The 15451-nt window shown below is 37.4% G+C and overlaps 1 protein-coding gene across 1 annotated transcript; it reads left to right on the top strand.

The window, feature by feature from the left end:
* Positions 1-2901: 2901 nt before the first annotated feature.
* On the top strand, positions 2902-12888 carry LOC104627359 (acyl-CoA synthetase short-chain family member 3, mitochondrial-like; the record flags this gene model as incomplete). The annotated part of the gene is made up of 5 exons (XM_010295551.1): positions 2902-2910; positions 3535-3723; positions 9305-9439; positions 9736-9876; positions 12808-12888. Coding segments are annotated over exons 1-5 (555 nt in total), but the record flags the coding sequence as incomplete, so codon positions are not given.
* Between the last annotated feature and the right edge of the window lie 2563 nt (positions 12889-15451).

The following is a 15451-nucleotide window of genomic DNA, read 5'->3' as shown; positions in this document are numbered from 1 at the left end:
CCCCTTGTCATTCCTCTCCCACTTGGCAGCAGGCTTGAAATTAGCAACAGCATGGTGCATCTGCTGGAGAAACTTTTGCAGCAGTAGGAAAAACAGGAAACAATAATTAAGAAGAGTGATAGAATAGAGTGAAGAGAGAGAGTGTGAAGAGGCTGAGCAAGGGGCAGGGGAAAACAGCAAGGAGTACTTTCTTTAGTAGTATTGGAAAAACGATGCAGTGGAGAAGCTGAAGAGCTTAAGGTGTCTTGTTGCCTTTGGTTTAGAGGAATGCATATGTGACGTGGCTCTTTTTACACCATGAGATGCACTTCAAGATGTTTCAGGAGCTCTCAATATTTGAAGAATCCTTTTGTGTTTAGCTTGCGTTGAAGGACTTGACATTGGTGAGACCCAGTCATTGTTCAGCCTAGGAAGGCTTGAAATTCATCTTTTGAGCATTTGGAGCAGAATTTCTGTTTTGGTCTCTTCTAAGAATTATTTGATATGGACCAAAACTGCTTTTTGTAACTACTGGGGACAGCCAGGTGATTTACTTCAGAACTGCAGTACTGTACACCTGAACTACTAATACAGATATAGTATTTGTTTGGTGGCTGGATAAGAATAAAGCTGTGCTCACTGTGGGCTTGCATTTGATAGAAGTGTAATTTAAGCCCAGATCTTCAAAGCTGAAAGCCTACTTGAATTTCTTATTATATCACTTGGTCTCAAGTGATTTTATTACTGAAGAGTCAAATATATTGAAGTGATAGAGCAATCTTAAACTTGAAGAAAAGCGGAGAAATAACATGCTGGTAGGAAAATAGCAACTTGTAAAATCTTGAGTGATAAAGTATGCTGTCTAAATGTAAACCATAAATGACAACACACTGTAACAAAGTGGAAGGTTTCATGGCTTTTAACAGTTAATGAAATGCCACTACTTGCACTTTCCTCCGCCTTTTCAGAAAGAGTGATTGCTTGGATGTTTCAGGGTTTCCACATCAATCTTAAGGGCAATGTAAACCTGCTTTATGATGTTCTCTAGTCTTCAAAACAGGTGCAGAGACAGTATTTCATTATATATTATGTAGTCGAAATGCTCCCTGGCTGTCAGAAGAATGATGGAAAGGGCACAAGAAAAATCATAGATACCCATGTATTGTATTGGGTTCTTGTCTTCGGTGAGATTAAACTTTCTAAGGTGGAGAGGTTAAGTGCAGGCAAGTGATTACTGGGTTTTTGTGGAAGACATGCAGTTCCTGTCTGCAGCTTGCTACATATATTCTGCTTTAAGTACAATTTACCCATGATAGGTTTCAATAAAAATTACTTAAGTATATGCAGATCTCTTCACTGTCTCCCTCCTACAGCCAGGTATGAAAGTTACATAACCTGTATACAGGCACTGTGAGTCTTCTATTACAAAATTACTAATTATGATCTTTAAATGATGCCCTTTTCCTTTAGCAGGCAAACATTGCTTTTTTCATAATCATTAATAATTATAAAATAATAATAGTGAATAATAATACTTGTCCATTGTGTTTAACTACTTATTGCCTGCTATCCACACTCAACACTGAATATAAAATTATGCATTAAATATTGTTTTCATTGCCTCTGGCCTTTTTGTCAACACTGTGCTTAGGAGTTTCAGAAACAATAAAGATAAGATTAGTGTTCTCAATTGTTTGAGATAAGGTGATATTAGCTCTGTGTTACAATGAGTTTGCAGATTTTAATGTTTTCACAGTAGGAAGTATAGAAAAGGAATTTACCTTTGGAAGTAGAGTTGTTAATCTTACTTATAATTACTTTCACCAGTCCTGCCTAGAAATGACTAAATTTCTGGTGGTATGGCAATAAATTCTAGTTGTGTACATGTCCAGGTCTTGTTGATTTTTGTTGGGTTTTGATAGTGTATGTCAGTTTCAGAGAGTATTGATAGGTATTAATAGGTCTAGAATTAAAGATATTTTCTTTTGATAATCAGTAACATTTAGTATAAAAGGTCTATTACAAATAAATCATATACACACCTTAGTTTGTGTGAGTTTTCAGCTTGGTGTGGTGATGACTTTGCCTTATAAACATATTCTCTCTTGTGGCTGGAAATAACAAGGCATTTATGCAATGTTTATACAAAATGGAAGCTTTGCTGTTATCTTCTGATGCAAGCATGCATGCTTGGGGCTTCTATGTTTCCATTTTCTTAAATCCTCAGAAAGAAGTGTGGAAATATGCGTAGTTTGATTGTGGATGAGCTGTGTATTTAATGCAAACACAGGTCAGGTGCATCTGGAGCTTCTGGATTTTACTGTCTCAGGTTGCTGAAAGCCTGAACATGTGTTCCCACTGAAGAGAGAAGCAATGAATAATCTGTATTGTCCTCTTCAGTACATGTATCAGATGGGCTTCTAGGATTGGATGTAATTGCCCCAAGTTTTCTTGAATATGACCCTAAAAGAACGAGCCTAATGCCTACAAATCTCTGAAAGTAACAGGTACTAGAATGTTAAATACTCAACTGGAATAAGGTAACTCTTTTAAATAGAGAAAACTCAAACTTTATGAAGAAGAATATAAATGAAGGTAAAACATTTCAAAGAAAATCTATCCTCCTGAGTAGCTCATTCTTGAAGAAGAGGGTCCTTCCCTTCTGTCCTGCTTGCACAATGTGTGTTATTGACCTAGGCTGCTCCCATTGCTTGCATTATTTGCTGGATCACTGAAAACATCAACTGCTTCAGAAGCTTGGGTATTTTCTATTCTGCAGGCAACATCCCCCTGCTGCTCTCAAGAATTTGTCCTCCCTTTCCTATCTCTCCAGTCTGATAGTGCCTGAAGAAAAGAGTCTTTCAGGAGACTAAATTTTACTTGAAACCTTACCTATGTGATATAATGAATAAATAAGGAATAATGCATAAGGTAAGATGAGAGAAATTCATATATGAGTAGATTCACATTACATGGGTAGTGAAAGAAATTAGAATGTTTAAACTTCTTACATTTATTGTAATATTTTCTAGTGAATGTCAACCTCTTAAAGGAGAGTTTTACTACTGTAGGGAAGAAGAGTTCCCCTGTAAGACACAGCAACTTCTTTGTTCTGAACTTTGATGTCTTCAGATATCCCAAGAACTTCCTACGGAATTTAACTTTTTAGTCCTATTACTAATGTAAATCTGTTGCAAGCAGAAGTGTTATTGTTACATCTAACTGGCATGTAACCATGCTTATGGAGTATTCTCGTTTATGACTTCCTGGGATGGTTCTCCTTCCATCCTGTTTCCTATTAGATTATTAGTCTACTTTGTTTCTCTCAGTCTACAGTTTTTCATGTTAACCTATTAGCCTATGTTTTTTGCAAAAAGGAAATTGTCCTAAATTTATTGAACCTGGATTGCATCATTCATCTACTTTCTGTTATCATACTTGCTTGTCTCCTTAATGTCCTGCATCTGTTGATTGTGTGAAAGTTGGGGTTTTTTTATGGGTTAAGAGCAGCTCTGGAAAAACTTAACTTTTACTATGTTGTGGATATTTTGTCAGGTCTCCAAGTTAGCTGATGTCATGGTCAGACATGGTGTGAAGAAAGGAGATCGTGTGGTCATCTACATGCCCATGATTCCACAAACAGTGTACTGTATGCTGGCGTGTGCAAGAATAGGAGCCATCCATAGCCTGATTTTTGGCGGATTTGCATCTAAAGAGCTTTCTGTTCGCATTGATCATGCAAAGGTAATACATATTTGCAACAACAAACATCACGGCATTAGTTATTCATATAAATCAATGTCAAAACCCCTTTTTTTCTAGAGAGGATAACATTTCTCTTTGTGTGGCATGCAGTTTCAATTTGTTTATAATACCTAACATTGAAATGTGGAAAAAAGTACTACATCTGTGCTGTGGGTGATACTTTTATGGCAGACATTGAGATACAAATGTTGACCTCTTAAAAAACATGAATTTAACATGCTTGCTGTCTGTTTATAGCATACTTTCTTCTCTCATTTGTCAATCTTTGTCTACAAAGCATCACCTTAAAATTTGCATTTCACCCAGCATTTTCCTGAAGCGTATGAGGAAAATGCTGCCAACCCTAAATGACTTCATTGGTTTACTTTATCTTTATACATATTAGGTAGTACGTTTTTCAGCTACATAGCTACTTCGTCTAATTTGTATTCGAATCAAGGCAGCTAGGGAACCAGTTGTCTTAAGTGACTATGCAGAGAACATAATTAATAGAGGGGAATGCTTTAAAGGCTTCCACATTTGGCACACATTGAACTTGTTTATGAAGCATTATGTAAGTCTTTGTAAGTGAAAATGCAGATAGTACTTTAATAACCTACTTAGTAGCTTATACGTGCATATTAGTAGCTTGTGTATGCATTAGTTTCAAATCAGCTAACAATGTTTGTACTGGAAGTTGCCATTCTTGTTTTCTACCAGTGACAAGACAGAAATCTCTGTCATTTTGATCAGTCACCTGGATCATTCAGACCATCAGTGGTAGCCATCTATCACTGAATTGTGTTGATTAGGTGTATAAGCCAAAACATTATGCAGGGTAAACTCCACAGGATTTCTGGAACTTTTACTTAGATTTTTGTGTACAGAAGTGCTTTTCAGATCCCCAAGGCTTGAATTTTATGAATATTTGTAAATAGAAAGTTGAATGCATTCCCCCTCCTCTCTCTTGATGTTTTAACAAAGCGGAAGTTAATAAAACAGCTGAAATGGTTTGTTGGAATTGTGAAAAAGAGCTGAGGGAGGACTTAATGACATCTCCATAGTTTTCTGTGTCTTTCTTCCCACTCCATCACTTTTTCAATGAGCTATAAAAATTAATTTTAACTCATAGAAGCTTTTGATTAGGGAAAAATAACGTAGAAGAAAAATTATAGACTTTAAAAATGGAAGTTGATACAATATGAATCATCTAGCATGTTACTTTTAGACTATTTTGCAAATATTAACCAATGGACTTCCTCTGAGGAGCAAAGGGAGACAGCACTGTAACCATAATCCTTGCTTTACATGTTAAAAAGAAAACAGAGAAAGTTTAAGTGATTTACCCAAGGTCACACAGCAAATCTTTTGGAGGGTTAGCTATAGGATTACTAGGTGCAGGCTATGGATTAATTCCTAATTTACATTGCCTTTTTCTTTTCTCTTTAAAAGGCACATCTAAGTATTTTGGATGATTTTTGGTCCATGTGATATATAATGAAAGTATAAGTAAAGAGGAGAGGCACATCCTCAATCTAAATTTCAAAACATGCCCCAATTTTGCAATACTGTAAAGTATTCTTGATAAGTGAATTACACAGCATCGAGATTCTCTTTAAGATATGTATATAAGTAGCTGTGATAGATGGTATTCTGCTAAACTCAGAAGTTAATTGAAGCAGTCTCAAAAACCTCTAACCTTTCTATTAGGCTTTTATGTGAATTGGTTTAGACGTTGCAATATAGGACCTAATGTTGGTAAGATTAATTGGAAAAAGTTAAAGATGTGGAATGGAAAGCTGGCTGCTCTTGTGGAAGAAAGGTCAAACTTCACATTTTCTTGGAAGATCTAAGTGAAAGAAATAACAAGCACTTTCAGGTGACTATGAAAAGGTACATATAATTTACCAGCTTGCCTTAATTTTTCTTTAATTTTAAATAGGCCTGGGAACGCTGCAACGTACTGCAGCTGATAATTTTTACTCTTGTCAGGTGTTGGCAGTTACAGACTTTTGTGGTGAATTGTGATGAAGTGATACAGAGTGTGAGAACAGGCATTTCTTGTCATGTTTCTTTTCACCTGAATCTGGGAATATATAGTTTGCAATATTGAAACAGTAGATACTTTTGAAGGAAGTATCTACTACTCAAACTACAGTTTGAGAAATTAACATGACGTCTGTTTAAGCATTTTATCTTGGTAAACTAGGAAAACTGAGAAGGGTACTTAAGAACAACATGCTTATATGCCTATTTGATAGGGTAGTTGCTGCACTTTCAACGATCAAATTTTCTCATGTTTTTTTTAATCATAATAATTATATAGCAATTCCAGAGGGCTTTTTAGATTTTAAGTCAAAACCCTGCAAAATAAAAGGCAAGTAATGGAGTTTTTTACACGTGATTTTTGAAAATGCTTCACTAAAACAGTATTAAGATTTGCAAGTGAACAGCAACTCTTTGAAGTAGTACAAGACATCAAAGTTATTCACAACTCTCTGTTACTATCTTCCATTGAGGTCAGAAATACCGTATTCCTCACTTATTTACAGTGGACACATTTGGGGATTGTAATAAGATTTCCTTGAAAAAATGAGCTAATATTTTTAATAGTTTATTCTGAATAAGGCAGGTATAACCATAACAGGTATGGTTATGTATGGTTACGCCTACTTCTCATCATAAGATGATCCAACCTTTCAAGGGATTAGGCAGCAAGCTCAGCTGCTGATACGTAAGATACACAATTGCCTTATAATAGTTGCAGTCCTGTCTTGTCTTCTTTCAAAGCCCTCTTTGCTTTTGGAATATGTATTGTAGATTAGAAGGCAGTATCTTGATTTTTATTTTTAACTACTTGTATGGTATGATTCAGGTCTCTTTCTTTAGAGTGCTGTATAGTATCTGACAGAACTAAATGTGCATGGCAGTCCGATGTGGATCATCTAACTACAAAGCCAGAGCAGTACCAGCAGGTGCAGCAGAACTATATAATGACTGCAGAAGCACTGGATTTCTTTAAAAAGTGTGTAACATTTTTAAGGAGGAGGGAGGTACAACAAAAATGCAGTAAGTTTGAGCATAGGCTGGTGATCAGATGTGTGGCTGAAGTTCAAAGAGAAAAGAGCTTTATGTGTTGAATAGCGAGGGCCCGAGTGCTGGATCTCTCTGTAAACCTCACAGAATCACTAAGGTTGGAAAGGACCTTCAAGATCATCAAGTCCAACCATTAATCCAGCGCCACCATGTCCCCTAAACCATGTCCTGAAGCGCCACATCCACACGTTTTTTGAACACTTCCAGAGATGGTGACTCCACCCCCTTCCTTGAGCAGCCTGTTCCAATGCTTGACCACCCTCTTGGTAAAGAAATTTTTCCTAATATCCAATCTAAACCTCCCCTGGCGCAACTTGAGGCCATTTCCTCTCGTCCTATCACTAGTTAGTTGGGAGACGAGACCAACACCCTCGTCACCACAACTCCCTTTCAGGCAGTTGTAGAGAGCGATAAGGTCTCCCCTCAGCCTCCTCTTCTCCAGACTGAACAAGCCCAGTTCCTTCAGCTGCTCCCCATAGGACTTGTGCTCCAGACCCCTCACCAGCTCATGACCTCATCATGAAACCTGACATTTTGTGCCCCAAAGGTAGTTGGTTTTCAGTTTTGGCTTTTTGCAGCTTTATTAATTGGCCCAATAAAATGTATTTATTGCTTTTTCTAATCTTTGCCGTGTATGCTGTTACAACCTATAGAAAAATTTGTAGGAGGTGTCTTTACAGTAGAATTAAATTGTTGGTCTGGTACTATCAGGCTTTTCTTTATCCAATTTCTACTTAATTTTTTTCTCTCTACTGCTTACTATTGCTGGCATTCCTTTGCCAGCACACCTTTGAACTTTCCTGGTTTTCCTTCAAACTAGTTATATTTTTATCTGATCTTATTGTGCAAGACTACATGGAGCCACAGAAGAGGTGGGAAATGGGTGTATAAAAGCAATATAGGAGCAGAGATGCAGGGAAAGTAATGCCAGTAGGCAGAGAGGTAAAACACCAGAAAACAGCAGTTATGGAGCTTTGATTTGCACAGAGCGATCCATGATGCTTCCAAGTAGTACCCTTACTTGGGAAATACATCATCTTAGCCAATTTAGTATTGGTTATTTTTAGACTTCCTTGCTGCATACAAAGTAGTTGATGAGCAGAGGCGGCACTATTTACAAATGACTGTAAACTTGGCATTGATGACAGTCTTTCATCTTAACAATTGAATAGAACTGTGTTAATATCTTACATTAATTACAGTCTAATTTCAGGGTAGCCTCCAGATGAATTTTCAGTTTAACTGCATTGCATTGTGTCATCTTTTATTAAAATCAGTGCATCCAAAAAGAGACAGATGACAAAACCTGAAATTTTAAAGCTCATCTGAAATCTTTATTTTGAATACAAACTAATTAGTAAACTTCCCTGAATGGCAGATTTTGACAGGAAGCAATTTATTGTTGCACAAGAAAACAATTTAATCTGTGCTTTTTGTCCTGAGTTTAATGCAGCCTTAACTGTGGCATTGTGGTTTGTTCCTGCTTAATGAGATTTATGCTAATGCATACAATTAGTAAACTAGTTTGATCAAACTGAGTGGCATAAGATAAATATATTTCTAAAACTCCAAAAGCAAGGAGATTGAAGACTCATTCTTCTCCAATTAGAATGTGTTCGAACACATAGTTTCTTTGGTGCTACCTTTTATTTCCTGAAATTCAAGATAAAAATAGTGATTTTGGGACCTAAGTAAAAATACTTTGTATGCAGATTTCTTGACTTAGGAAATCTTACACAAAACCTGAGGTTAATTTAATGACAAAGATGCTAAATCCACATTTGGAAATAGAAATTATTCTAAAAAAACCCAGAACTATGGAAATCTGTTTTTTAGTGGTTTTGCATCCTGAATCCTGCAACCATCACCTGAAAGACTTTAGTTTTACTTCCCTTATGTGCCTTATGACTTCAGCTTATTATCTTCCTGTATTTCTAGTTTCTTGTCATCTCTTGTTTGCCTTCTTTTTCCCCTTTCCTCGATTTTCCCTCCCATGTCATTTAATTGCAGGCCGGAGAAGAGCAGCAAAGTGCTATAGCTGGTTTTGAAATAAGCCATTGCATGCAGGCAGATAATTAGAAAGTAGGCTAAACAGGACGGATAATTGTTGACATCACTGTACCACTATTTCTTAATGGAGAGGCTAAGGTGAAGATAGGTTTTTCTCTCTGTTCATTAATTTTTGTGCAACTTAAAAGAACTTAATACTGTGATTTCTTACTCAAATTTTGTTGAAAATGGTAACGAGGAGCGTCAGAAGTTGTTAGTGTGCTCCTGAACAAAAAACAGGTGCGTGGACAGCAAGATCACACAAGCTTGATTTCCTTAGAAAACTGGTCTAAAACTCTGTTTCTAATTATGTGAAGATAGATTTTACACATTGAGTGTCATTAATCAAGTAATTTAATGGAAAACATGTTATTAGGTTACATACATAAAATATATCGCAAATGTATGTATTAACAATCTGACTTCTTTATTTTAGCCCAAACTTATTGTAACAGCAAGTTTTGGAGTAGAACCAAAAAGGAAAGTGGAATACATAACCCTCCTAGAAGGAGCACTGGAAAGGGTACAGAGCAAACCTGAGAAAGTTCTCATTTACATGCGACCTAATTTGGTGGGTGTACAGTTGTTGTGCTTATATGTTAACTTTCAGATGTGTATGTAATGCATGTGCCTTTTCTCTTTACAAGTAAAAATTTTGGTGTATCTGTTTGTAGTTTGGTTTTGAATTTTATGGGGGAACTTTATATTTGCAAGATTTAAATAGTTAATAGAACTAATGCAGCAGAGATTACTGTGCAGAAAATTGAATAGTACTGTACAGAAAATTGAATAGTACATGTTTTTTAACCCACTTCCATTTATTCCATCTGTTTTTCTTTTGACACTTCTCTATTTTACAATGTGCAGGGCCATGTTCCTCTTGCCCCAGGTCGTGATCTTGACTGGGAAGAAGAGCTTGCAAAAGCACAGTGTTATAAATGTGTCTCTGTTCCCTCAGATCATCCACTTTATATTCTCTATACATCTGGAACAACAGGCTTACCCAAGGTAAAGGGCTATCTGTAGTCTTAAGTGTTTGTGACCAACCTATTTGCAGTTCCACTTGCGAAAATACTTAATTAAAAATGTTGAAAATGTTTGCCAGTGCTCAGTGCTATAAATGATAAACATTGCCAGATATGGTTTAATCTAATTTATTCATCTTTGACTACTTTAAAGTCAGTTTCCAGGAATAAATCATCATTCTTTATTTAAATAGTAGTACTATAAAGATAAACTGCATTTGCTTCAAAATGTTTGTGCAATATAAACTTTGGAGAACGCAGAATGTCTTTTATCCATTAATATCTTCTGTATTTTAACTGTTTGAGATATCGTAGTATAGTCACTTAATGGCAAGATTAGTTAATGTGTCATTTGTGTGATAGCATTTATTGCTGAATAGTCTCCTTATTCATTATTTACATATTAGGTAATCTTCCCATAGATAAGATGTAATGAATGACATTACAGATTAAATGGAATTAAGCATGTTCTGAAGGCTTGTGTTACTGAACAGTTCTAAGAATATAATTTCTATGAAAATGAAAGTTTAGATTGATTAAGTGAAAACTGACAAAGGACATTCTTTGAAAATGTTTGCTTTCAAATGTCAATTAGTTTTAATGGTCTATTTTTAAAACATCTTATTGTAAAAGCAAACTCTTGAGTGTTTGCTTGGTATTTACAATTCTCTTTTAAAATGTAAAAGACAAGCTGAGTATAATTTTCTGGTGATGGGCTTCACCACCACAAATTCAGAGACAGCATCACACATCCCTGAATGTGGCAGTGCTTAGACTACTACTAGAAAATTATTTAATGATGTGGCCTACACAGTTCAGAATCTATGGAGAGGTAAGGGGAAAAAACCCATCAGTTTGCCGAGAAATATGTCTTCTGCTTTTGCCTTGAACGTGGGCACTTTAAAGCAACATATGTATCTCGAATCATTTAATTACATTGTTAAAAGGTCCAAGATAAGATCCTTTGTTACAACAGGCATTTTCCTTGACTGTTAGTTTCAAAATACAGTATCTCAGAGATAAAAGTTCTCAGAAGTTTACTTCACTGTTTGGCTATTTATAATGAATCACCCTTATAAGAGGGACGGTGTCAACTAACACTAAGCTACAATGAGTAACTTATTGAATATAATAACTTCTTTATTCATTTAAGGAACTAGCTTTTAAATGGTCATGCAAGTGAAATTTCTCAGTGATGACCTTTATAAGAAAGGTTTTGTTAATCTCGGAGCAGGGACTAAGTTAGAAGCTGAGACTAACAAAGGCAATCTGCTTTCTGAAATTCGTGAAGTGTTAGTTAACCATCCTCTGCTGTGGCAATCTCCATTTTAATGAGATAATATGTCTCTACAGTCCCTCCTTTCTTGGACGAGTCCTGAAAGTGCCTATTTCATTCTATTAACTACATAAAGAGAATGTACTGTGCCTAGCACAGACAGATAGCTGCACTGTAATGTGTGTACTGTAGACATTTGTTTGGTCAGATGAATCTCACCTGACTTTTAGTTCAGGACATGAGGACATAGTTTACTTAATTCTTTCTTCTAGAAACAGTGTACTAGAAGATGATGAAATGTATACTAAATATACAAATATTACAAAATATTTCAGATTTTCTTATTAACGGTGTTCCAGAGCCAGTTTCTGTTTTACCAGGGTACATGATGCTATTGATGATCTCTCGTTCTAATTTTTGAATCCCTCTTTTAGAGTAAGACTGGGATGTTCTTCCTTTTGCATTCGTCTGTATACTTCAGGCTAGATATTAAACCTTTCAAAAATAGACATCTGGTTTAAGCCAATTTTCTGACATCTTTAAAAATAATCAATGCAGAAAGAGGGGTACATTTCAGGGAGTAATTAACCTCAGTTATTTTAGGTATCAGCTGCTCCACAGTTGCTCCTCTTTTCTGGTGATGATAGGCTAGACAATGAGTTTGAAACTTGCCTAGCATTTAGGTGGCCACAGTTTAATTGAGGCAAATACTCAATCTGTTATTTTTTGTCAGCATATTTGTATATCTCATTTTAATGAGAGAATCTTAGTCTTTGGTAGTTATCTTCTGAAAACTATTGTCATCTAGGGCTTGGGTTTTTTGTTTGTTTTATTGTATGTTTGTTTGTTTTACAAAATTACTTCTTCAGTGGGAATGCTAGCATAAGCATGTATTTGTCAGAATGGATCCTTCTCTTAAGTGAGGAGTATTGGAATTAAACAACTCTAAGTCTATTACTGTGTCGTGGTTTAGCCCCAGCCAGCAACTAAGCGCCACGCAGCTGCTCGTTCACTCCCCCACAGTGGGATGGGGGAGAGAATCAGAAGAGTAAAAGTGAGGAAATTCATGGTTTGAGATAAAAAACGTTTAATAGGTAAAGCAAAAGCTGCACACGCAAGCAAAGCAAAACGAGGAATTCATTCACTGTTTCCCATGGGCAGGCAGGTGTTCAGCCATCTCCAAGGAAGCAGGGCTCCATCATGTGTGACGGTTTCTTGGGAAGACAGACGCCATAACTCCGAATGTCTCTCCATCCCCCCTTCATTCTTCTTCGTCCCAGCTTTATATGCTGAGTATGACGTCATATGATATGGAATATGCCTTTGGCCAGCCTGGGTCAGTTGTCCTGGCTGTGTTCCCTCCCAGGTTCCCATGCACCCCCAGCCTTCTTGCTAGCAGGCCATCATGAGAAGCTGGACTGTCCTTGACTACTTAGCCACAGCTCAAAACTTCAGCACGTTATCATAATTTTCTCATCCCAAATCCAAAACACAGCCTCACACTAGCTTCTATGAAGAAAATTAACTCCGTCTTGGCTGAAACCAGGACATACTGCTAAAACCACAGAAATATCATTGAAGACAGGAATATCACTGCATCCCTCAAATGATCTTAAATATTCAAATTTTCTCATTTAGGGTGTTGTAAGACCAACAGGTGGCTATGCAGTTATGCTGAACTGGACAATGTCAGCTGTATATGGACTCAAACCTGGTGAGGTAATTCTATTTAAATGTAATGTAAATTTTTTTGGACTCCTTTACCCCCCCACCACCACACCCCCCCCATTTATGTTTTTATTTCATTTTAGGTTTGGTGGGCAGCTTCTGATTTAGGCTGGGTCGTTGGTCATTCCTACATTTGCTATGGACCTCTCCTTCATGGGAATACTACAGTTTTGTATGAGGTATGATCCATGCTAAAAAGCCAGCCTTTGAAAAGGCAGCATGTCCTCCCATTGATCCTGATGATCCTGTTTATGCTTGTCTATTCTTCATGCCATATATGTTTAAATTGTGTGTATATATCTTCAGTGTTCATACTCTTCTGTCTCTTACAGTAATTCTTAAGGAAAACTTACTTCAGTATTCTTCAAACTTGTCTACTGCATCTGTGACTGGTGATGGTCAGTGGGGCAAGGAACTCCAAAACAGCAGACCTAGAAATGGCAGATGGTGGAGTGTACCTGTGTTGCTGAGGCTTCAGCCACAGGACATTAAACTACCTCTATTATGGATCTAGGAGTGGATGTTGTGTTTTCCGTGCCTGGAGATGACAAATTCTTTCTGAATCTGAGTTGGAGGCAATTGGAAGCTCTATGGTTGGTGCCAGAACTCTTAAGGAGACTTGTCTCCTCTTTCCTCCCCCTACCATTCAAGGCACCTGAAGCCAAGACTCAGATGACATTCAGGGCTTGGCCCTTCTCCTTGGGGGATGAAACTTAGTGGCGTGGAGAGGAGACTGGTCCAACTAGAGTGGCCTGCTGCATCCTAACTTTGGTGCTCAAAAAAGCAATCACTCTGCCTTACGTTGTTATTTTTTCAGAAGTTATAGTTGATTCTCTAATTGCCAGGCAAGAAGATACAGTGTTGCTTGAACCATCTTTGTTCTTAAGGAAGTGAATACAGTATCCATCAGTGATAGTGAAAGACATTTTATGTACAAGCACCAACATAGCTCTGAAGCATGCTGAGACTTGATTGCCTGCATTCACTTGACATGAGGAATTCTGGATATATTGCAGCTTCTCCCAACACTATGCAGAGTGAAGCCCACCTAGTAATTCTTCTGTCTTTTTCAACGGTGCTAGAGGCCGAAGTTGTTTTAGCTCTGCTGCTGTGGTATGCTGATCACCTCTGTTGATTTGTAGTGGTAATTAGAAACATGCGAACCATTAAAGGAAATCTAATGGTAACTGATGGCAGAGCGTACGAGAACTGCAAAAGTATAGTGAATATACTGATACTGAGGTCATGAAAAAGCCTATGAAACAAGCTTTGATGACACTGTGAATATGGCAGTTGTTAGAGCACCATCTGTACCCAGTGTTTGTGGAGCAGGGGAGTCAGCATGACGTGGTGGAAACATACTGGTTTACAGACCATCATAAGTGCAGAAGTTCTGCATAACGAAATGTGTCTTACGATTAAACTTTCTCCATTTTCCTGCTAATACACAATACAAGTCAAGATGACCATACTAAAACAGAAATGGATTGTTACTGTTCTCAGGAACAAGCATTATCAGAACAATCCTTTGGTGCTTGCACAGCCAGTTAAGTTGGTATTGATTGAGATGTGCTTCACTGTTATGAATTTATACACTGCTGTTGGTCAGTAGCTGGTACTGGGATTGTGCCTGAATTTTGAGTAAATATGTTTCTGAATCGTGGGGATACTGAAGACGCACGAACAGTTGTAGTAAGGTGAGGTTGCCTCCAAAATTGTTTGGATGCCACTGCATCAAACGCTGAAGAACTGGCTAGTGCTTCCTGCATCCTGTTTTGGAAGTCAGAAGTATACTTTACTGCTTGAAGTTCACTCTATAAACTTAAAAGTGAGCTTCACACAAGCAGGAAGTGCCTCTTGAAGCAGATCAAGAATCCTCAAATCCAGAAAAGCAATGGTCGTTAGGCATGCGTCTACATGATATTTCAAATCACAACAGTAGTGCAGTTCTGAAATAAATCCTCTGATTGACCTTGCTTGTTGATTTGGTTCATAGAGTAGTTTTAGACATATGAATGACATCTTTACAGAGAAAGCTAAGACAGAAGCTTTGCCACCTGGGATAAAAGCTTCCAATGAGTGGGACTGCATTGCTCTGAAGTTCTCCAGAGGAAATGAAAAGTGCATGTGCCAACAGAAAGCTTTAAAAACGTCAAGAGCTCCCACCTTATTCTGAAGTACTTCTCGTGCTATGCAAAGGGGCCAAATGCTATGTGCGACTTCGTATTTTCTAATGCCTGCCAGATGTCTGCTTGTTCTGACTTTCAGCTGCTCCTTTATTTCTTCCAAGCTTTGGCTTCCAATTTCTTCACCAGCCCTATTTCTTTTGCTGTTCCTCGTTTATGAACAACATCTTTCTTAAAACATGATTGAAATTATTCCTCCTTTCCTACTACCCCGTTTTGCAATAGTGACAACTGTTGCTTTGGCCTCCCAGAATATTGAGCTAGCGGGGCAACCTGGAGCTTGACAGCATGTGCTCTGAAAGGCCCAAAATCTTCTCCAGCAGATGCACCACCCCGTTGCTGCCAAGTGGGAGAGGAATGACAAGGGG

Source organism: Phaethon lepturus, unplaced genomic scaffold (genome assembly GCF_000687285.1).
Source record: "Phaethon lepturus isolate BGI_N335 unplaced genomic scaffold, ASM68728v1 scaffold57399, whole genome shotgun sequence".
In the NCBI taxonomy this organism is placed as follows: Eukaryota; Metazoa; Chordata; class Aves; order Phaethontiformes; family Phaethontidae; genus Phaethon; species Phaethon lepturus.
This window is presented reverse-complemented; position numbering and strand designations above follow the sequence as displayed.